General features: G+C 38.9%; 1 protein-coding gene across 7 annotated transcripts in view; it reads left to right on the top strand.

Annotated features, from left to right (window-relative positions):
• Positions 1-22,035, top strand: part of LOC139000587 (lysine-specific demethylase 6A-like) — a 266,067-nt gene that overhangs the window by 198,509 nt on the left and 45,523 nt on the right. For all 7 annotated transcript variants that reach the window (XM_070402728.1, XM_070402727.1, XM_070402726.1 and 4 more), the window contains 4 exons: positions 5,512-6,287; positions 7,865-7,994; positions 9,730-9,835; positions 10,292-10,497. In XM_070402728.1, the coding sequence (XP_070258829.1) occupies positions 5,512-6,287; positions 7,865-7,994; positions 9,730-9,835; positions 10,292-10,497 (1,218 nt within the window). The remainder of the gene's footprint in view (positions 1-5,511; positions 6,288-7,864; positions 7,995-9,729; positions 9,836-10,291; positions 10,498-22,035) is intronic.

Raw genomic sequence — 22,035 nt, 5'->3', positions numbered from 1 at the left:
TGATTCTCTGGTCATTGATTTTTCTCTCTCCCCCCGCCCCCTCTTCCTTTCTGAAATCTATAAAAATATATAAAAGAAAAGAAAATGTATTTAATCTAATAACTTTTTCCATTGAGAAATTTTTTTTTTCATGTTAAATATTTTTCTGCAATGTGTTCTTTGATATTAATATCATGCTAACTCTCTTTGGTAATGTTTGCAAAGTAGGTCATTTTTCACTTTAAACATTTTTATGTCTTTGAAGATAATTGTCTCTTGCATATAGGGTGTTGGTGTTTTTAAGCAGTCTGACAAGGTTTGCTTGTAGAAAGAATATTCAGCCATTTATGTTTAATATAATTATTAATGGGGTTAATTTTCCATTTATTTCTTAGCACTTTGTTTCCTATTTGTAATATCTATTTTCTGTTTTACCATATTTGTTGTTTTTCATTGTGTTTAGCCAAATAGATAATAATGTACCTTTGAATACTTTAAATATAGAATAATTATTTTCATCAATTTTCTCTCCCATATTTGTGGCATTACTGTTATATTTATTATTGATAAACTAGAGACCTGGTACACAGATTCGTGCACCGGTGGGGTCCCTTGACCTGGCCTACTGGTATAGGACTGAAACCGGCTCTCCAACATCCCCCAAAGGATCCCAGATTGTGAGAGGGTACAGGCCAGGCTGAGGGACCCCACTGGTGCACAATTGGGGCCATGTAGGGACTGCAGGAGGGCTCCAGGGCATGTCCGGCCATCTTGCCCAGTTCCAATCTGGGCCATCTGGCCCAGACCTGACCCTGGCTGATTGGGGCTGGCTGGCCAGGGAAGGGCCATGGAAGTTGGCCAACCAAGGATGGACTGCGGGAGGGCCCCAGGATGTGTGTGGCCCATTTTTCCCAGTCCCGATCACCGGATCCTAGCAGCAAGCTTACCTACTGGTCAGAGCTGCCCCCTGGTGGTCATTGTGCATCATAGCGACTGGCCGAATGGTGGAATGAATGAACGGACGCTTAGCATATTAGGCTTTTATTATATAGGATGTGTTATAGTACTGTGTTAAAATTGCTTTAAACATTTATATGATTAAAAGACAAAATGTGTATACAGTATTTTTTACATTTTTAATATTTAAAAATTTCCCACTGTCTCTTCTTTACCTAAGTTACTAACTGATGTCATTTCTTTCCCTTAAATTATATGTTTATTGTTTGTATTTTGTTATTGTTTGACTCCTCTGGTAGCTGGGTGCTTTTTTAGAAATGTCTTTATTTCATCTTTGCTTTTGAAGAACAGTTTTACATAGAGTTCTTGTTCAGAATTTATTTTCTTATGAGTACTTTGAATGTTTCATTTCACATACCTGGATTCCAGTTTTAATGAGAAGTCTCCTGTTTATCATATCATAACATGTTTCCTTTTAAAAAGTTGTGTCATTTTGTTTGCTGCTTTTGCATTTTCTCCTTGTAGCTTTCCACAGTTTTATTATCATGTCTGATATATGATTCTCTTATTGTCTGTACTATTTAGTGTTTCCTTAAAGTTATGAGATTGGTAAACTGGATGAAGTTTTCATCAATATGGGAAGTGTTCCTCAATTTTTTAAAATATAATTTTTGAGGGTCTGTTCCCTTATGTTTAGCAATTTTTTATTGTCTACTGATTTTTAAAATCTGTGTTTTACCTATTCTCTTTTCTTTCTTATGAGCTTAATTTTGTTCACTTTAGTAAGTTGCTTGTTGAGTATTCTCACCAGAAGTTAACCACTTTTTCTGTTTTTATTTTAGTTTTAAATTTTACCCTAGTTTTCTTGTATTTTTCTCTGTGTTTATAGTATATTGGTGGTCAGCTAATTCTTAGAGTTAAAATAGTTTTCATAGTCCATCAGTTTTCTTATTCAGTGTCTGTTGAGAAACAAATGGAAAGTTGCAGTCAGTTGTCAAGTATTCCTTTACTTTAACTCAACCATAGATTTCCTTTAAAAAAAAATTATAAACTCAGAATATTTTGATCTCTGTGTTTGGAATGTCATACAATGTTACTTTTTTATCTGGTTTCTTATTTTCTAATTGTTATCAACAGGATTTTATCATACTTCATTTACATACTCCTTTCAGCTTTTAATTTGTCATTTTTAATGTGTCCAATGTTAAAGTAGATAACAGGCAATCTGGTTAAATACATGGTTAGTTCAAGGTGTTTTTTAAAAATATTTATTTATTTATTTATTTATTTTAAAAATATGTTTTATTGATTTTTTACAGAGAGGAAGGGAGAGAGATAGAGAGTTAGAAACATCGATGAGAGAGAAACATCGATCAGCTGCCTCCTGCACATCTCCTATTGGGGATGTGCCTGCAACCCAGGTACATGCCCTTGACCGGAATCGAACCCGGGACCTTTCAGTCCGCAGGTTGACGCTCTATCCACTGAGCCAAACCGGTTTCGGCGTCAAGGTGTTTTTTTAATAAGAAAACTCAATGTCAGAGTCATGCTATAAAATTTTAATTAGATGATTAAAAGTGACTAGGGTATATATAACTTATCAGTTCAATTTTTATTATGTTACATTTTATTAACTGACAAATTTCATTTCACATGACAGCAAACAGGCTTACCCAGTTATTAAACTAATTATCTAATTCAGAAAGTATCATCATAAGATTTTCTCCATGTTTCTAAAGTTCCACTTAATATGGAGTTTGAAATTAAAAATGTTAGTTTATGGTTATATTTCTAACTCCAATGTTACTAGCTTTCAGGTTTTCTTGTTAAAATAGTGTGGAAGCTGTAACAGTGTTTTAGTATTATCGTATTACCTTAATCAGTGTTTATACATTAGTTTATTAATTACTTTGTCAGTAAATTAGGATGAGAATCTTCTGAGAGAAATTTATGACAGCAACCAAGCACAAATTTCAGGTAAAACATACATAATTCATTGTATATTTTTATTCTATGAAAGAGTTTTTCTCTGTGTTCAAACTTTTAATTTTGATAAATTGTCCCATCAAAAGTCTTTAACAATATCAGTACATGCTCCTAATTATGTGTATCTCTTTGCAAGTCATTCAGGGGGACACTGCTAGAATGTTTTTGTGGTTTATGGGGAGAGAAAATGGAAGGGTGGAAATTCATATGAGTTATTCCTTGCAACACTTTATAGATTTTTAGTTTTGCTGTTTTGATTGAGGATAGCTGCCATTTACATATGAAGTTTATTGATAACACTAGAAGGCCCATGCACTGGCAGGGAAGGGGGGTCCCTTAGCCCAACCTGTGCCCTCTCACAGATCACGCTGCCACTAGCCCTGCCCCCACAGCCCACACCGCCCACCTTACCCAAGACACCACAGGCCTGGATCCCGTGCTGGGGCGGACAGCAGCTCGGATCATGCTGCCGTTCACCCCTCCCAAGACATGGCAGGCCTGCATCCAGTGCCGGATCTCCCGTGGGAGGGCCGGTTGGGGGCTTGACTGCTGGCGGACCGCTGCGGTCGCCCCACCAGCCCCAATCTCCTGCGGGAGGGCCGATTGGAAGTTTGGCTGGTGGCGGATCGCTGTGGTCACTCCCGCCAACCCTGGGTCGGGTCGCACACGAGTCGCCCGCCACCCAGGTCACAGATAGCAGGCCTGGATGGCGGGGGGCAGGGGGTGGGGGCAGGCAGGATGGCACTGTCCCATCCTGCCTGCAGTATGCAAATTAGCCGCCATCTTTGTTGGCGGTTAACCGCCATCTTAGTTGGCAGTTAATTTGCATATTGCCCTGATTAGCCAATGGGAAGGGTAGTGAATTTACGGTTAATTACCATGTTTGTCTATTATTAGATAGGATTAAAGACTTAATAAACTTATTTTTTGTATTAAACTTATAATACATTATAGATGAGTGGTTTGTGTTTATAGCTTTAATTGGAAATGGCTGTATGTATGCTTTTTCATACCTAAATTTACCGATAAATTTCTGTAAAGATGAAAATGTGTGCATCGGAATTTAACAAAGTAAACCTCAAAACCTTAGTCTGAATTCTTTTTCTGTCATGCTGAATGCTTCTGTTTTACTTAGCTGCCTTTCTGGCGACTTCTCCTGTTCTTTCCTTTGGGGGTTTCTTTGTCTACCCATGTTTGATCTCACCGACAGATCTAAATGTTCAGTCATTTCGGGGCTACTCCTTGGGTGGCAGTGGCTCCTTGGGCTGAGGTTGCTCCTCAGGCGATTGTGGTAGCAGTTGCTCCTCAGTTGGTAGCAGCTCCTCTGGTGGGTGCTGTTCACAGTTGTGGTGGCTCCTCTGGCTGGTGGGGGGAGGCTTCACACACAGCTGCTGTTCCTCAGACAGAGGGTGTGGTGATCAGGAGGCTGCTGATCCTTGGATGGGGGCAGGCTACACACGCAGCTGCTACTCCTTGAACTGGGGTTTACTGCTCACATGGCTGCTGATCCTTGGATGGGGGCTGGCTGCCTGCTGCTGTTGTTCCTGTGATGTGGTGGGCTGCTTGTGGGGCTACTGCTCCTAGGACTTGGACAGGTTGATTGCAAGTCTGCTGCTCCTCAGACGGGGGTGGGCTGCTTGCAAGGCTGCTTTTCTTTGGACGGGAGTGAGCTGCACGCGTGGCTGCTCCTCCCCGGATGGGGATGTGCCACTCACCTGGCTGCTGCTCACCGGACAGGTGCAGGCTGTTGTGGCTCTGCTCCTCAGACAGCTGCGTGCTGCACAGGGCTGCTGCTCCTTGGACATGGGCTGTCTGCTCGTGTGGCTGCAGCTCCTCGGACTGCGGTGGGCTGCTGCTGCTCCTCGAATGGGGCTGGGCCGCTCGCAGAACTGCTTCTCCTTGGATTCGGCAGGCTGCTCGTGCGGCTGCTGCTGCTTGGACGAGGGCAAGATGCTTGTGTAGCTGCTGCTCCTCAGACTAGTGCAGGGTGTGCCCAGCTGCTGCTCCTCGGATGGAGGCGGGCTGCACAGGGCTACCGCTCCTCAGTCATAGGAAGACTGCTCGTGAGGCTGCTCCTCCTCGGACAGGTCAGACTGCTCACGTGGTTGCTGCTCCTTGGACAGGGAAGCAGGCCACTCACACAGCTGCTACTCCTTGGACAGGGGTAGGCCACATGAGGCTGCTGCTCTTAAGCTCGAGGCAGGCTGTAAATGGGGCTGATGCTCCCTGGACAAGAGCGTGCAGCTCACATATCTGCTGCTCACGTGGTTGAAAAAATAATGTCTAAACCTCAAAACCTTAAGTGAAGAAATACTACACCAAATAATAAAAATAGAATCACCCCAGTTTCATAATTTTCCCTAAAAGTATTACTTTAGTCATTTGGTAATGGAAACTTTAAAAATTAAATTTTGGGATTTGAGGTAAATTGTATTACACATTTAACTGTGGTTTTGTGTGTGTGTGTGTGTGTGTGTGTGTGTGTCTGCTTTTATTTAACATTTTTAATCCATTTTATTGTTGGATTTGAATAATTATAGATTTAAACCTTTTTAATTACTTTATTTCTGTTTCTCTTTTTTTTTAAAGGAGCTTCACAAAGGTCAGAGTTCACATTTGTCAGGACCTACTGATGAACAACCTTCATTTTCCACTGGACCTGTCCAGTATCTCCAAGCAGCTAGTGTTGGCATTCAGAAACAGATTGGACATGGAACTCTCTCTAGCAACTCAGTGACACAGGGAGCTGCTCTCAATCACCTCTCATCTCATATTGCTACCTCAGGTGGACAGCAAGGCACTACCTTTACCAAAGAGAGCCAATCTTCAGGAAATAGGTCTTTGGTGCCTGAAACAAGCAGGCATACTGGAGACATAGCTAATGGCTGTGCTGTTGTCAAGGGACTTTCTAATTATGTTCAGCAGCTGACAGTAGAATCTGTTTGTGACCCTAACCATGGAAATTGTACATCACCAAATTTACTATCTAACAGTCCTCATATCTCTTCTTCATTGATTGGAGAAGCCAGTGACAGTGTAGGTACTGGAGCCTATGACAAAGCCAGTAATATTTACCCAGCTATTCATACGAAGACTAATAATTCTATTACCTCTTCACCCTCTTCAGTCGTTTTCACCACAATACCTTTTTCAAAATCTACTGAGCAGACAACCACACACAGTGTTGGCAGCATTAGCAGTCCTCAAAATAGGTTACACACAATTAATAGAGAAGGACTAGAGAACATACAGAGCTCTAAAAAACCAGACTCACCTATAATTAACCTCAAATCTGATTCTCAGATTATTCCATCAATGTCTGTGTCTATATATTCAAGTTCCACAGAAGTTCTGAAGGCATGCAGGTTAGTATGGGAAATTTAATCACAAAGTGAATATTGTTGATTACTACTCAAATCAGAAAATGGAAAAAATATTTTTATTTTATAATAAATAGAAATTATATATAAAGTGAGGTAGTAATTTATCTAAAATATTTTCATAAGCAACTTTTTTATGCTTTAGTATTAATGAACATCTCAACATTTTTATGTTTTAATTTTAGATCCTGATTTAATAAAATCATATATTTAAATTTTTTTATAATAGTACATTTACATTATGAAAAGTTAAAAAATATAAACAATAACAATATCATATTCCAGTCTCTCAGACTACCACATATTTGCTGTGTATTTATATATACAGTTAGGTACTTCACAACATACTTCCTTTTTCAGTTTATAATTTCACGTTTTTCATGTCATAAATTTTTAATATATTTTTATTGATTTCGGAGAGGAAGGAAGAGGGAAAGAAAGATAGAAACATCAGTGGTGAGAGAAAGGGAGAGGGAGAGGGAGAGAGAGAGAGGAACATCAATGGTGATAAAGAATCATTGATTGGCTGCCTCCTGCATGCCTGCAACTCAGACATGTGCACTTGACCGGAATCAAACCCAGGACCCTTCACCCTGCAGGCTGACGTTCTATCCACTGAGCCACGCCAGCTAAGGCTCCATATCAAATTTTAACTTGTAATACCATCCATATTTAAACATTTTCATTGTTCCAGAAGTAACTATTTCAAAGGCTTAATAGTTTTTAATATTTGCTTTCCATTTAAAATATTAAGGATTTATAAGTATCTGATGTTTATACTAAAAATAAAGAAGTTTGAGTTAAGGAGTAATTTTCCTACATATTTAGAATTTATAACTTAGCAGTATGATTCCTTTAGTTAAAGAGAAAAAAACGTTCATCCAGATAAGTATGTATAATACTAGAGGCCCAATGCACAAAAATCGTGCAAGGAGGTTGACACTTGCAGCTGCTGTGGCTTGCCTCGACCCTCACAGCCCCGACTTTGTCCAGAAGCTCGTTCAGCTGACCGATCTAATTAGCATATTACTCTTTTATTATTATAGATGAAAATTCATAGCAGCTATACAATTGACTTTAAAATTATTATAATTATAAATTTAATAAAGTAGAATCTTGCTGAATATCATTTTTGAGAATAGAGAACAAGTGGACTTTTTAGATTTTAAAGTGACCACATAGGTATTCTGGAAATAGTTAAAATATATAGAAAAGGAGAGAAGTATTAGAAATTAATGTAGATATAAAAACTTGTTTTTTGTATAAGTTGCTCTTTTAATAGTAAGTGAAGAAAATCTAAGGGTAAATATGTTGAGAAATTTGGATTATTTATATCATGTCGCTATAAATATATCTTGTTTAATTTCAATTAAAAGGTATAAAAAGTCAAATTGAATATGCGTTTAAAGTTACAATTATTCTGTCTTGTTATTTTACTGAATAGATTACAAATATCCTAAATGATTTTATTTTTATAAATGCCCTATACTTAAAACTTAGATTTAAAATATCTATTTTCAAAATTAATAGCTGATGCAGTTTTTCTAATTATTATTTTACAGGAATTTAGGTAACAATGGCTTGTCGAATAGTCCCATTTTTTTTGATAAATGTCCACCTCCAAGACCACCTATGTCACCATACCCTCCCTTGCCAAAGGACAAGTTGAATCCACCTACACCTAGTATTTATGTGAGTCTCATTAATTACTTAGAAATCAAGTGCTGAACTTGTCTGTCTTTTGAAGATATATTTTAAACCAATGCAAATTAAATTGATTTTTAGAAGTTAGGTAAAGTTAAATTTTTTTCTCAGTAATTTGGAGATTTTGCAAAAATGTGTATCTCAGAGAATAGGTGACAAATTTTAGAGGATGGATGACAATTTGTATCTCTCAGTCTAAATATGGTAAATACCTCTTTTTGTAAACAAAGTTTTACTGGTATACAAAGTGGTTTACATATATGCATTATCTCTGATTGTTTTTGCATGAGTTTGGCAGTATTAAGTTTTGCAAAAAAGAACACGTAGTTGATAATACCAAAAATATATATTTGTCCTCTCACAGAAAAGGTTGTTGACCACTTTTATATTTAGAAATACTTTTTAAACAATATTTAAAGTGTTTTCTCATCCATGCGTTGGGCATATGAGAGTAGTAAAAGATAATTTGTTTTTGTGTCATCTTTTTGTTAACATGTTTCTATAACTACATTCCTCCACTTGATGGTTTGTATGGATCTTCAAATTCATTTGATTTTATGTGATTAAAAAGAAGAATTTTTTATCTTTCAAAAAAGTGGTAGTGAATATAAAATTGATGAGAATATAAAATACATATCACTAAAAAGGTTACAGTAAGTATAAGTAGATATTTTTAAATTTGAAGCTGACTTCATTTTTTAGTTCTCACAAATTGAAGCATTTAATATGAAAAGTTGCTATGAATTAAAATACTTTATGTTTTTCCCAGAATCTCTTGTTATCCATTCTTGCCATTCCTTCTAACACACAAGATAAAAAAATTCCCAACTAAAAATTAAACATTAAATACTTAGAATGATTTTGCAGATGAGAGGATTTTGGAAATTTGGATCTTTTAAAAAATCTTTTTTTTTTTAAATTGATGAGAGAGAGAGAGAGAGAGAGAGAGAGAGAGAGAGAGAGAGAGAGAAAGAAGAGAGAAGAGAGAAGAGAGAAGAGAGAAGAAGAGAGAAGAAACATTAATGATGAGAGCGGATCATGGATTGGCTGCCTCCTGCATGCCCTCTACTGGGGATCGAGCCCACAACCTGGGTACATACCCTGACCAGGAATCAAACCATGACCTCCCTGGTTCATAGGTCAATGCTCAATCACTGAGCCTACCAGCCAAGCAAATTTGGCTTTTTTTTCCAGCTGTTAGTTAATATTTTACTAAATTAAATTTTACTGATATCTTAACATGATAGGAAGGTTCTGAGATTAAGATGAAAATAAACCTTTCAAAGTAAGCTTTAAGAAAATAAAGTACAAAATGAAGATTTATCTTTTGTAGGTTACGTTGAATAATTTTGTATTTTGATAATAGGCTAGTAAATTTCACTTTTCCCACTCTTATAAAAGAATTATGGAATTATATTTGAAAAACAAACTCAGTAAATATTTTTGAACTGCTAAAATGTTTAAGTATATCTTGTAAATTTTGTGATACAGTTGGTTGGTAACATATCAAACTTACTAAATTTAAAATCCATTTCTCTAAAGGGGAAATTTATATGCAGTTATGTCTTAATTACTTGGAAACACTAATGATAAATAATATGTAGCAATACAACATTAATAGTTAAGATACACAGTAGATGTTAAAGTGCTTGGTTGATAAATGAAAATAAATTGTATAATATTTAGTCATTTTTCTTCATAACAAAACATTTTAATATTACAGTTGGAAAATAAGCGTGATGCTTTCTTTCCTCCATTACATCAATTTTGTACAAATCCCAAAAACCCTGTTACAGTTATACGTGGCCTTGCTGGAGCTCTTAAATTAGGTAAGGTTTTTTGTTTTTGTTTTTAAAGTTTGAATTTTCTTTTACTACTATTAATTTTTAAAAACGCTAAATTTTTGAGTTTTTATTTTAATGTTCGCTCCCTTTCTCAATGTTAATACATGCTGTCAATATTAATTATTGATGAATTTATGGTGGATTTTTAGTTTTTAATTTGGTATCATTATGCTGCATTAGTGGTTTAGGTTAGATAACCAAGAACCTTTTGAATATAAAATGCAGATAAAATTAGATTCTCATAAATTCTCTTCTCCCTTATTACTCTCATAATGGCTAGATCAGTTGCTTCAAGGGAGTTTTATGCAAATTTGGTACCACAGTGATTGAAACAGTCTTAAAGGAAATGTATGGAGCTCCGCGCTCTTTTAAAAGTGTTTTTGAAATGTTCATTGTACCAAATACAAATTTATTTATTAATGCAATTTTTTGTTTATGAAGATCTTGGACTTTTCTCTACCAAAACATTGGTAGAAGCTAACAATGAACACATGGTAGAAGTGAGGACACAGTTGTTGCAACCAGCTGATGAAAACTGGGACCCCACTGGAACGAAGAAAATCTGGCATTGTGAAAGTAATAGATCTCATACCACAATTGCTAAGTATGCACAGTACCAAGCCTCCTCCTTCCAAGAATCATTGAGAGTAAGTGTTTATTTCCAGGATATTACTTTTATACGCATTACTTTTTTTTTCTTAATATATTTTTATTGATTTTCCACAGAGAGGAAGGGAGAGAGATAGAGAGTTAGAAACATCGATGAGAGAGAAACATGGACCAGCTGCCTCCTGCACATCTCCCACTGGGGATGTGCCCGCAACCCAGGTACATGCCCTTGACCGGAATCGAACCTGGGACCTTTCAGTCCGCAGGCCGACGCTCTATCCACTGAGCCAAACCGGTTTCGGCTATACACATTACTTTTATAACAATCTGTTTCATTCATATAATTTTACTTTAACACTGTTGTAATTTACAAATTATTAAAAACTTCAAAAATTTAAGCAAAGTTAATAGTTCATGAGATACACATAGTTAAATGAAGAATAAAGTTACTGTCTTATAGTAATTTCACTTTGAAGGTAATTCTCTATTTTTTTTAATCTTCACCAAAGATATTTTTTCATCGATTTTTAGAGAGAGGGAAATACAGAGAGAAATATCAATGTGATAGAAACACATTGATTGGTTGCCTCCTACACACTTCCTGACCAGGACCCAGGCCAGGGAGGAGCTGCAACCACGGTAAGTGCTCTTGACTGGAATTGAACCCAGGATTCTTCAGTCCACAGGCTGATATTATCCACTGAGCCAAACCGGATAGGCTTTGAAATGTTTTTTTTAGAATGTTAGTTTACTTAAATAATTTAAAAAATGATTTCAGAGAAGGAAGGAAGATAGAGAAAAGAGAGGGAAGCATTAATGATGAGAGAGAATCATTGGTCAGCTTCCTCCTGCATGCACCACACCGGGAATCCTGCCTGAAATCCAGACATGTTACCTGACCAGAATCGAACTGTGACCTCCTGGTTCATAGGTCAATACTGAACCACTGAGCCACACCGCTGGCCAAAAAATGACTTTAATAGGAAGGAAATTAGGTGTATAGCTCTCATTTTCATCTGGTCAATGAAAAAATATTTCTATTTTGTTTTATCTGAAATATATTGCCATAGAAAGCATTACTACTTTCTCTGTGTTAATCTTAGTTTCTAAAGAAAACTTCAGGAAAAGCAGAAATTTACTAAAATAGCTCAAAATTGTTCAAGAATGAAAGGTGTTAGTTCTGAGATTGGTAAAAATCATCTGGGAAACCATGTGGTATAGGACATTTATTTGATGGGAGTTTTTTGACTAGTTTGTTGTTAACAGTTATTTGTTCAGTTATTGTTTTATTTACTTATTTATTTATTTATTTACTTACTTACTAGAGGCCCGATGCATGAGTTGGCCTTCCTTCCCCGGGCTTCCCTCCTGCACCTGGGACCTCGGGTTCCCTCTGCGGAATGATCATGGGTTGATGGCTAGGCTCCCAACCAATCACATCACATCCGCCTTAGCTGGCCTGGCACCATTGGGTGTCATAGCGTGGTCCTGGGTGGTCATCCAGAAAGGTTGTCTGGTCTAATTAGCAAATTACACTTTTATTATTATAGATTTATTTTTTAATCCTCACCTGAAGATAGGGAGAGAGAGGGAGAGAGAGAGAGAGAGAGAGAGAGAGAGAGGGAGAGAGAGAGAGATATCAATTTGTTGCCTCCCATACACCCTGACAAACCTGAAATCTAGGTATGTGCTCTGAACAGGGTTCAAACCCACACTTTAATAATACAGATGAGCCGAAACCGGTTTGGCTCAGTAGATAGAGCGTCGGCCTGCGGACTCAAGGGTCCCAGGTTCGATTCCGGTCAAAGGCATGTACCTGGGTTGCGGGCACATCCCCAGTGGGGGATGTGCAGGGGGCAGCTGATCAATGTTTCTCTCTCATCGATGTTTCTAACTCTCTATCCCTCTCCCTTCCTCTCTGTAAAAAATCAATAAATATATTTTTTTAAAAAAAATAATAATACAGATGACATTGAGCTACCTGGCTAGGTTCAGATGTTGTTTTCTCTTGATTTAGTCTTGGAAGGTTGTATATTTCTAAAAATTTATTCATTGCCTGGTTGTCCAATTGTTTGGCATATAATTGTTCCTAGTAATCCTATCTAATAATAGAAAAAGATTCAAATTGACCGTACCTTTGCTACGCCCACCACTGGCTAATCAGAGCGATATGCAAATTAACTGCCAACAAAGATGGTGGTTAATTTGCATACGTAGGTGCAAAGCTGCGGAGCAAAGACTGAAGGCGGCTCAGGTCGGAGCGAAGGCCAGGGTCCCGGGTGCCAGAGGAAAACCAGTGCCAGCAGCCAGGGGAAGGGAAGGCCTATTGCACAGATCTTTTTGTGCAACAGACCTCTAGTCTATGTATATAAAAGCCTAAGTGACCGAACGACCAGTTGACGGGTCACTATGACATGCATTGCCCACCAGGGGACAGACGCTCAATGCAGGAGCTGCCCCTTGATGTTCATTGTGCTCCCACAGTGGCAGTGCCATTCAGCTGACTGATGGGTGCCAGATGCAGGGCTCAATGCTGGTGAGCACTGCTGCAGTGATGTGAGCCTCTCTCAATCAGGACTGACTGGGTGATCAGGACTAACTAGGCGTGAGCCTGCAGCAGATGCAGTGGGGCCGGGCCAATCGGGTTTCAGCCTGATCCCTGCAGGCCATGCCGAGAGACCCCCCCGCCCACTAGTGCATGAATCTGTGCACTGGGCCTCTAGTTTCTTATAATCCTTTGTTTCTGTGGTTGTAGCTGTCACTTTTTACATATCTGATTTTATTAATTAAGGTTCTCATTTTTCTTTTCTTTTTTAAAATTAAATATTTATTGTTCAGATTATTACAGTTGTTCCTCTTTTTTCTCCCCATAGCTCCCCCCCACCCTCTGCCATTATCTGCCCCCCTGCCCCACTGTCCTCATCCATAGGTGTACGATTTTTGTCCAGTCTCTTCCCACACACCGACACTGCTTTTCCCCCGAGAATTGTCAGTCCACTCCCTTTCTATGCCCCTGGTTCTGTTATATTCACCAGTTTATTCTGTTCATCAGATTTTTTATTCACTTGATTTTTAGATTCACTTGTTGATAGATGTGTATTTGTTGTTCATAATTTGTATCTTTACCTTTTTCTTCTTCCTCTTCTTAAAGGATACCTTTCAGCATTTCATATAATACTGGTTTGGTGGTGATGAACTCCTTTAGCTTTTCCTTATCTGTGAAGCTCTTTATCTGACCTTCAATTCTGAATGATAGCTTTGCTGGGTAAAGTAATTTTGGTTGTAGGTTCTTGGTATTCATCACTTTGAATATTTCTTGCCACTCTCTTCTGGCCTGCATAGTTCCTTTTGAGAAATCAGCTGACAATCGATCGTATGGGTACTCCCTTGTAGGTAACTAACTTTTTCTCTGGCTGTTTTTAAGATTCTCTCTTTGTCTTTTGCTCTTGGCATTTTAATGATGATGTGTGTTGGTGTGGTCCTCTTTGGATTCCTTTTGTTTGGGGTTCTCTGCACTATCTGGACTTGTAAGTCTATTTCTTTCACCAGGTGGGGGAAGTTTTCTGTCATTATTTCTTCAAATAGGTTTTCAATATCTTGCTCTCTTCTTCTGGCACCCCTAGAATTTGGATGTTGGTAAGCTTGAAGTTGTCCCAGAGGCTCCTTACACTGTCTTCATATTTTTGGATTCTTTTTGCTTTTCCGGTTGGGTGTTTTTTGCTTCTCCGTATTTCAAATCTTTGACTTGATTCTTGGGATCCTCTAGTCTGCTGTTGGATCTCTGTATAATATTATTTATTTCAGTCAGTGTATGCTTAATTTCTAGTAGGTCCTTTTTCATATCCTCAAGGGTCTCACTAGATTTATTGAGGTTCTCATTAAATTTATCGGCGGTTTCTAGAAAATTCTTGAAAAACCTTATAACCGTGGTTTTGAACTCTATATTCAATAGTTTGCTTTCTTCCATTTCTGTCATTTGTGACCTTTTTCTTTGTCTCCACATTTTGACTGCTTCCCTGTGTTGGTAGAGTGGCTTTGTGTGCTAGGTGTCATATAGGGCCCAGTGGCTCAGCCTCCCCAATTACCTGAGGTGGACACTCTTGGTGCACCCCTTTGTGGGCTGTGTGCACAGTCTTGTTGTAGTTAAGCCTTGATTGTTGTTGGTAACAGTGGGAGGAATTGACCTCCAGGCCAATTGGCTGTGAGATTCAGCTGTGTCTATGGTGGTTGAACTTCTGTGCTGGAGACACCCTTATGGGGCAAGACTTGCTTCAGTGGGGCTTTGGTGCTCTCTGAGTCTGCCCCCTGAGTGTTTCCCTTATGGATCTGAGGAGTTGTAATCTGGATGGTCCCACTCTGACCACTGGGTACACTGGCTCTTGGATCTCTAAGGAGGTGCTAATTTAGCCTCTGCCTGATGCTACCCAGCAGGCGCTACGGAGAGATCTGCAGATTCCTCTTCCTTGTTTGGGATTTGGAGGTGCCCAGATGAGGCCCAGCTGTGAAGCAATGCAAGCTGCTGTGGGGCCTTGGGCCTTCTTTAGGATGTTCTGGGTCTCTCTGACCCAATTGCAGTTTGTTAGGTAATTTTAGATTGCAAAGGGCCAGGTCATTCATATGCAAAAGGCTCAGCACACAGCTTGGATGGGACGGGGTCTCAAGGAATCAACAGGGTGGAGCAAACAGCTATGGCTGATCCTCAGCGCCCCCCCAAAGAGGTCCCGAGTCTAAGTGTCCTGAGGTAATTGCTGCAAGCACCTCTGAGAGAAAGCCGCCCTTGAGTTCTGCCCAATGCCAGACAGTCCATTTTCTCTCCGTGTGTCAGGATCCCCAGAGATTCGCCCGGAACTGGAGTTCAGAGCATTTGGAAACTTGTGCCTCCCTCCTGATTGAAAAAAACAACCACATCCTCAGTTGCCAGCCCTTTCGGCTTGCGCCTCCATACCTCTGCACTTTACTTCCACACCTCCTCTGAGTCTCAGTGTGCTTTTCTCTTTCCTTCTAGTTGTAGAATTCCCACTCAGCCAGCCTTCCTGTGGTTCTGGATGATGTCTGTTTTGTCTTTTAGTCGTACGTTTGAAGTGGTTGTGCGAGGCAGCAATTTCAGGTGTTTACCTATACCGCCATCTTGGTTTCTCCTCATTTTTCTTTATGAGTCAGTTTTACTTATCTTTTCAAAGAACTAGTTCTTGGTATTTTTATCTTTTGTATTTTTTTAGACTATTTCCTTTATTTTTACTCTGAACTGTATTAATTTTTTCCTTCCACTGACTTTAGGCTTTACGTTTTTGTGCCTTTATGAGTTCCATTATGTGCAAGGTTAGTTTATTTGAGATTTTTCTTGTTTCTTGAAGCAGACCTGTGAATTTTCCTTAGAACTGCTTTTTTTGTGACCCATAGATTTTGGGTAATTATGTTTTCATTATTTTTTTCAAGGTATCTTTTGATTTCTTCTTGAGTTCATTGTCATCCCATTCACTGTTCAGTAGCATGTTATTTAGCCTTCATTAATGTCTTTTTTTTCAATATTTTCATATAATTGATTTCTGTTTTTATACCTTTAAGATCAGAGAAATGCTTGAAATTATTTCAGTCTTCTTAAATTTACTGAAGGCTTTTGATGGCCTATCAGGTGTTTCATGTGCATCTTAAAACAATGTATATTCTGCTGCTTTGGTATGAATGTTTAAAAATATCAATTAAATCCATCTGGACAGATGTGTCATTTAAGGTGTTTTTTTTTTTTTTTAGTTGATTTTCTGTTTGCATGATTTAGCCATTGATGCCAGTGGAGTGTTAAAATTTCCTACCATGACTTTATTACCATCAATCTCTTTTGTTTTGTCCATCAATATTTGTTCTGTATATTTAGATGCTCCTGCCTTGAGTTTGAAAATGTTCACAAAAACACAGTGTTGTTAGATTATTACTATAAATTGTTCCTTTTAGTCTCTTATTATAGTCTTTTTTTAAAGTGTATTTTATTCAATACTAGAGTCCCGGTGCATGAAATTCGTGCATAAGGGGCAGGGTGAGGGTCCCTCAACCTGACCTGCACCCTTTCCAATCCAGATCCCCTCGGGGGATGTCCAACAGTCGGTCATCCCTCTCACAATCTGAGATCACTGGCTCCTAACCACTCACCTACCTACCAGCCTGATCCCCCTAACTGCTCTGCCCTGCTGGCCTGATCTCCCTAACTGCTCTCCCCTGCCGGCCTGATCACCCCTAACCACCTCTGCCTCGGCCCCGCCATCATGGCTTTGTCCAAAAGGATGTCTGGAAGATGTTTGGTTTAATTCGCATATTACCCTTTTATTATTATAGATAAGTATTGCTGCCCCAGCTTTTTTTTTTTTTTTTTTTTTGGTTTTGTTTTAATTAGCATGAACTGTCTTGATTCATTTTTTATTTTCAATATGTGTATACATTTTTCAGTCTGAGGTATGTTTATTTTAGGCCACATATGTTTAGGTCATGTTTTCTTATCTTTTCAGTCTTTGATTTAAGCATTTACTTCACTTAATTTAAAGTGATTATTGGTAGGTTATAATTATTGTCATGAATTGTCTTATTTTTGATAATTCTTTTTTTTTTTCCTTACTAATGAAGTCTATTTAACATTTCTTGTAATACTGGTTTGGTGGCAAAAAACTCTTTGGTTTTTCTTTTCTTGAAGCTCTTTTTCTCTTTTTTTATCCCAAATAACACCTTTTGGTAAGAAAATTTTAGTATGGGTTCTTTAATTTTATCACTTTGCATATTTCATGCCAGTCCCTCTGGTCTGCAAAGTTTCTTTTGAGATAGTAAGCTGATAGTCTTATGGAAGCTTCCTTGTACCGTCTTCGTGTTGTTGCTTTTAAGATTCTCTTTTTGGCCCTAGCCAGTTTGACTCAAGAGTTGGCCTGGGGAAGGGTCCCGAGTTTGATTCTGGACAAGGGCACATGACTGGGTTTCGGGCTTGATCCCCAGTAGGGGGCATGCAAGGAGGCAGTCAATCGATGATTCTCTGTCATCATTGATGTTTCTGTCTCTCTCCCTTCTCCCTTTGTCTATGAAATAAAAAATAAATAAAAAAATAAAAACATTCTCTCTTTGTGTTTGTTAACCTTTGGCATTTTTATTGTGATTGTTTCTTGGTGTGGGCCTTGTTGGTTTGCTCATATTTGGAATTCTCTACACTTCCTGGACTTATATATCTACCTCCTTTGCTGGTTTAGGGAAGTTTTCAGTCAATCTTTTCAAATAGGTTTTCAGTCTCTTATCCTCTCACTTCTTTTTCTTTGTCTTTTTTGTATAAAGTTTCACTGAATTCATCAATCCTTTTTTGTGGTTGTTGTCCATATCTCAAAGGCTCCTGTGGATGTCATTGGGAGTAGAGCTAGCACAGTCCCGAATACATGGACCCTCTCCTAAGGACTCCATCCCTTTCAGGCAGACTCTATGAAGGCAGGGAGAGGCCAAAGAAAACTCAAGGAATTAGGATCAGGGCTATTTCTAGTGGCAAGCAACAACCCCCACTCTCCCAGAACTGTTTATGGGATATCCCCTTGGGGCCTGGGGTCTGGGGTCAGTGTCCAAGGGAACAGTCCTCTAGATCTGGCTAGTCACCTTGTCTCCTTGGCTGGCTTGCCCCATTGGAGTCAGGACAAGGGCAGAATTTGAGTTATCAGTTAGGCAGTGATAGCGGCAGGAGTGGTTTGAGGGGGAGGGCAGGTACTCTGGTGGGAGGAAATCACATTTGCTCCTTTGGAGTGGGCAAGACAGCTAGAAGTAGAGGAATGAAGTACATTCCCTAGAGGCAGTCAAAGGACTGCATTGTAAGGAGGTAATGGTGTTTCCATGGTGAACCACATCCTCCTAAGCTGGGTGTTTGAAGGTGCTGAGGAGGCAAAAGTTAAATAGTGATGAACTGGTGGGAACGGGGCAAGGTCCAAGGCACGCCTGGTAGTAGACCAAGAAGTTGATCTCATGCTGCTGCTGCTGCTGCTGCTGCTGCCAAAGTGGGTGACAGAACATGTGAGTTTGTCAGTAAGTTTGTGCACAGCCCCTGTCTGAGGAATGGTTGGGTTTCCAGTAGCCCTTGTTCCACCTGAACAAAATCCCTGCTGATTTCTCACCTGCTACCCCTAGCCTCACTGATGTTTGGGGATAAGGAGTCATTGTGGCATAAGGAGTCACTGTGATTTCCCACTCAGTGGTTACCTCCACAGCCAAGGTATCTCTCCCAATTTTTTTTCTAATCCTCACCTGAGAACATGTCTTTATTGATTTGAGAGAGAGAGGAAGACAGAGAGAGAAATATCTGTCGGTTACCTCCAAGAAGCACCCCAACAAGGAAACAAACCCATAATCTTGTTGGATATAGGATGATTCTCCAAACAACTGAGCCACCCAGCCAGGCTCCCTTCCCATTCCTAATTACCACATAAGTATGGGACTAGCCATTCTTAGTCTTCGCCCCTTCAACAGTCTCAGCTTGCCTCCTCCCTATATTCTTAATTATAGGAGTTCTGTCAAGGTAAATTACAAGGTTAGCTGTTCTATAATTTAGTTGTAAGCTTGATGTGGGCATGGGGAGAGGTGGGCCAGTACTCTCTTAGTCTGACATTTTGACTACAGGTGTTCCTTATCTGTCCTCTTCATTCTAGCTATTGTCATGGTTGTGAAGTGGTATATTATTATAATTTTTATCTGTTTTACTAGTGAGTATTTTTAAGCGTCATTTAATGCATTTATTGTCTTTTTATTCACATAATGTATATAGTGAAAGTGTATTGAGTATTTTGGTTCATTGTGATTTTGAGCTGTTGTCTTTGTTATTGAGTGTAACATTTGCTTTTTTCAAAATAAAATATCTTTTTAAACATTTTAGGGATGGAGCAAAATTGGGAGGTACTGATATTTTCTATATACCTCTGTTCCCACATATGCATAGCCTCCTGTATTTTCCCAAAACAGTGGTGCACATTGGGAATATATGCAACATAGACTTTTGCATCTATATTAATGAGATAGATTGGTCTGTGTTTTTTTATAGTTATGACATGTTACCTCCTCTTTTTTCTGGCAGAGATTATAGAGCATTTGGCATAATTTCTTCCTTAAATATTGGGTGGAAGTCATCAGAGAACTCCTCCGTGTAGTGCTTTCTGTTATGAAAAGTTATTGATTCTGTTTTCTTAAAATTTATAAGCTCATTTTAATTAGTTCCTTCTCTAGGTGTTGTTTTTGGTAGATTGTGTCTTTCAAGGAACTAGTTGCATTCAGGTTATCAGATTTGTGGATATAGAGTTGTTTGTAGTATTTTCCTGCATTAGCTTTTTTTTATAATCCTCACCTGAAGATATGTTTACTGATATTTAGATAAAGAGGAAGGGAGAGGTAGAAAGAAAGTGAGAGAGAAACATTGATCACTTGCCTCCTGAATGTACCCCAACAGGGGATCCAACGCTGACCAGAAATCAAATCCACAACCTTTTGATGTATATAGGATGATGCTCCTATGAACTGAGCCACCTGATGGGGAATTCCTGTTTTAACTTTTAATAACCATGTGATTTATAGTGATGTCCCATCTTCTGTCTCTATCATTAGCAATTGTGTCTTGTGTTTGTTCATTGATTTTTTTTCTTCTTCATAGATTTTCAGTTTTCACTGTCATTGGATTTTGTTTTAATTCTTAATATTTCTCTTCTTCTGCTTACATTGATTAAATTGATTACTCCCAGCTCCCTAGTTTCCTGCAGCAAAAACTTAGATGATTGATTTTAGAGGCTAATTTTGTTATTGTTGTTACATGTATTTATTGCTCTAAATTCCTGCCAAGCACTGCCTTGGTGTATTCTCAGAAATTTTAAGTAATTTGTGTTTTTATTTTATTTTGTTCAAAGTAATATTTCATTTTTTGGTAATTCCCTCTCAGTCCATGTGTTGTTTTGAAAAGTGTTCTTTAATTTGTGCATATTTATGATTTTTCAGCTATATTTGTGTTAATGATTTCTAGTTTAATCCATTATGAGAATGGATTTGTGTTATTTCTATTTTATATTTTTTAATTTATCTTTATTGTTGAAAGTATTATAGCTGTCTCCTCCTTTTCCTCCTCCACTGCACTCCCACCCCATCCCCAGGCCTTCACCACACTACTGTCTATATCCATCTGTTATGCATATATGCATATAAGTTCTTTGGTTAATCTCTTTCTGTCCATCCATCCCCCTCTGAAATACCTCAGTCTGTTGTATGCTTCAATGTCTCTGGTTTAGTTTTGTTTGTCAGTTTATCTTGTTCATTAGATTCCACATATAAATGAGATTATGTGATACTCACCCTTCTCTGTTTGGCTTATTTCACTTAGCATAATATTCTCTAGGTCCACCAATGCTGTAACAAAGGGAAAGAGATTCTTCTTTTTTATAGCTGTGTAGTATTCCATTGTATAAATGTACCACAACTTTTTTATCCCTTTGGGCACTTGAGCTGTTCCTTAGTTATTGTAAATTGCATTGCTATGAACACAGGAGTGTATATATTCTTTCAGAATGACCAGAATCAAACCCGGGACCTTTCGGTCAGAAGGCCGCCGCTCTAGCCCATTGATGGCGAACCTATGACATGTGAACTCATTTTTTTGGTTGAATTTTCTTTGTTAAATGGCATTTAAATATATAAAATAAATATCAAAAATATAAATCTTTGTTTTACTATGGTTGCAAATATAAAAAAATTTCTATATGTGACATGGCACCAGAGTTAAGTTAGGGTTTTTCAAAATACTTACACGCTGAGCTCAAAAGGTTCGCCATCACTGCTCTATCCACTGAGTCAAACCGTCTAGGGCAGGGGTGGGCAAACTTTTTGACTCGAGGGCCACAATGGGTTCTTAAACTGGACCGGAGGGCCGGAACAAAAGCATGGATGGAGTGTTTGTGTGAACTAATATAAATTCAAAGTAAACATCATTACATAAAAGGGTACGGTCTTTTTTTTTTTTTAGTTTTATTCATTTCAAACGGCCGGATCCAGCCCTCAGGCCGTAGTTTGCCCACGGCTGCTCTAGGCTTGGTTTGCTTTTATATTTTCCTCTTCTTTGATTGCTGTGGCTACAGGACTTCTAGTACTATGTTGAATACAAGTGGTGAAAGCGGGAATCCCTGTCTTGTTCTTGTTCTTTATTATGTTGAGGTGTGCTCTCTCTACTCCCACTTTACTGTGAGTTTTTATTAAAAAAACTAGAGGCCCAGTGCACAAAACTTTGTGCACTTGGCGGGGGAGGGGGGCCCCCCAACCCGGCCTGTGCCCTCTTGCAGTCTGGGACCCCTCGGGAGATAACAACCTGCTGGCTTAGGCCTGCTCCCGGGTGGCAGAGGGCAGGCCCAATCCCTAGGTGCAGCCCCAGGTCGGGCTCAGAGCAGGGCCGAATGGGGAGTTGGTGCGCCGCCCCCTGTCATGCACAGAGCAGGGCGGATCGGAGGTTGCGATGCCACCCCTAGTCACGCTCAGGGTAGGGCCGATTTGGGGTTTGGGACACTGCCCCCTGTCACACTCAAGGCAGGGTCGATGGGGAAGTTGCG

The sequence above is a fragment of the Myotis yumanensis genome, unplaced genomic scaffold, assembly GCF_028538775.1.
Source record: "Myotis yumanensis isolate MYYU_CA2020_CCGP unplaced genomic scaffold, mMyoYum1.0.hap1 SCAF_24, whole genome shotgun sequence".
In the NCBI taxonomy this organism is placed as follows: domain Eukaryota; kingdom Metazoa; phylum Chordata; class Mammalia; order Chiroptera; family Vespertilionidae; genus Myotis; species Myotis yumanensis.
This window is presented reverse-complemented; position numbering and strand designations above follow the sequence as displayed.